The sequence below is a fragment of the Gavialis gangeticus genome, unplaced genomic scaffold (assembly GCF_001723915.1).
Source record: "Gavialis gangeticus isolate Ggan-Ray unplaced genomic scaffold, GavGan_comp1, whole genome shotgun sequence".
Classification (NCBI taxonomy): Eukaryota; Metazoa; Chordata; order Crocodylia; family Gavialidae; genus Gavialis; species Gavialis gangeticus.
In genome coordinates this window covers 53,347,033-53,348,873 of record NW_017728994.1, presented here as the reverse complement: position 1 = coordinate 53,348,873, position 1,841 = coordinate 53,347,033, and the positions used below count along the sequence as shown (strand labels likewise).

The 1,841-nt window shown below is 60.0% G+C and overlaps 1 protein-coding gene across 1 annotated transcript in view; it reads right to left on the bottom strand.

Annotated features, from left to right (window-relative positions):
- Positions 1–376: 376 nt before the first annotated feature.
- The window catches only part of ADRA2A (adrenoceptor alpha 2A), a 21,811-nt gene continuing 20,346 nt past the window's right edge, over positions 377–1,841 (bottom strand). Inside the window, exon 3 of the mRNA XM_019502157.1 lies at positions 377–1,836. Coding sequence (XP_019357702.1) covers positions 534–1,836 — 1,303 coding nt within the window. The 3' untranslated portion in view covers positions 377–533. The remainder of the gene's footprint in view (positions 1,837–1,841) is intronic.

The following is a 1,841-nucleotide window of genomic DNA, read 5'->3' as shown; positions in this document are numbered from 1 at the left end:
TGAAATCCGAGAGCACGTCTGAAAACCTTGATAATACTATCAGGCTGCTGAGTTGATGAGATGGCTCCAATAATCGTGGTGTTTTTGCTGTTTAATGCTTCAAGTTGTTGAAAATATCGAAAGCGTTCATTTCAAAGCCGATGGCCTTACAAAAATTAAGACATACAGGATGCAATACTGTTTTTTTTTATACAAGGATTTGAAACTTTCAACTACACAGCCGAAAAGAAAAAAGAAAAAAACCTCTGTGCCTCCGGAGCTGTGCAATCCTCTCTCGGGCATGGATGTCAGCGTTTCATTTCAGTTTTTCAAGGGGCAAGCGTGCGAGTCACAAACGTATCCACTGATCAACTGGCGAGCAAACCCTGAACGCCTCGCTTGCCTGCTGTCGCTCCTGTGGTTTTGCTGCCCAGTGCGTTCAGAGCTCGTCTCATCGCAGTTTTGAAAAGGAGGGGACGACCCCACCTGCAAAACCAGCCCAAGGGACCTGCGCTTCTCTCTCTCGCGTGGCCAAGCCCTGCACCGTCCGCTCATCACACGATCCTTTTCCGGTCCATCCTGCAGAGGATCTTTTTGAAGGCCCTCCTGAAGTCGTGGTTAAAGATGGTGTAGATGACGGGGTTCAGGGAGCTGTTGCAGTAGCCGAACCAAAAGAAGAACTTGAAGAGGGTTTCGGGCACGGAGCAGCTCTTGCACACCGCCGTGAGCGTGTAGGTGAAGAAGAAGGGGAACCAGCAGACCACAAAGACCCCGATCACCACGGCCAGCACAAACGTGAAGCGCTTCTCCCGGTTCTGCCTCCCCCGCCAGCGCGACCCTTTGGCACCCCTCTCCTCCTCCGCCTGCTGGGGCAAGCTGTCCCCCGGCTTGATCTGGCTCAGCTTGGTCTTGGCCTTGCCCCTGGGCGGCTTCTCCGGCTTCTTACTCGGGTGGGTCTCCTGGTGCTCGGAAGAGGACGTCTCCTCCATGTCCAAGCCGTTGACCTCCCTCTCCTGGTCCGCGCCACCCGCCGCCTTGTCCCCGTTGAGCTTGGTGGTGGCGGGCGCGGCCTCCTTGTCGGCCAGCCCGTTCTGCCTCTTCTCCGAGGGCTCGCCCCGCCGCCCGGGCGGCACGCGGGTCCGGCTCTTGGCGATCTGGTAGATGCGCATGTACACCAGGATCATGATGAGGCAGGGGGCGAAGAAGGAGCCGATGCAGGAGGAGATGATGTACCACTTCTCGTCGTTGATCTTGCAGCCCGCCGCCCGCTGGTCGGCCTGCTGCCCGCTCTTCTTCTCGATGGAGATGAGCGGCGGGAAGGAGATGACCGCCGAGATGACCCAGACGATGACGATGATGCACTTGATGCGGCGCGGCGTGCGCTTGAGGTTGTACTCGATGGCTTGCGTGATGGACCAGTAGCGGTCCAGGCTGATGGCGCAGAGGTGCACGATGGACGAGGTGCAGAACAGCACATCCAGCGCCAGGTAGATCTCGCACCACACCTTGCCGAAGTACCAGTAGCCCATCACCTCGTTGGCCAGGGAGAAGGGGATGACCAGGGTGGCCACCAGGATGTCGGCCGAGGCCAGCGACACCAGGAAGAGGTTCTGCGGCGCCTTCAGGGCCCGGCTGGTGAAGACGGCGATGATGACCAGCACGTTGCCGAAGACGGTGACGAGCATGAGCAGCCCCGCCAGGCCCACCAGCGCCAGCGTGACGTGCAGGGGGTAGGGGGGGCCCGCGCGCGGCCCCGCCGCGCTGCCGTTGAGGCTGCCGTTGGCGCCCGCCGGGCGCTGGTACTGGTACTCCATGGGGCCCGCCAGGTGCCCGCGCGCCGGCCACGGGCTCTCCAGGCTCAG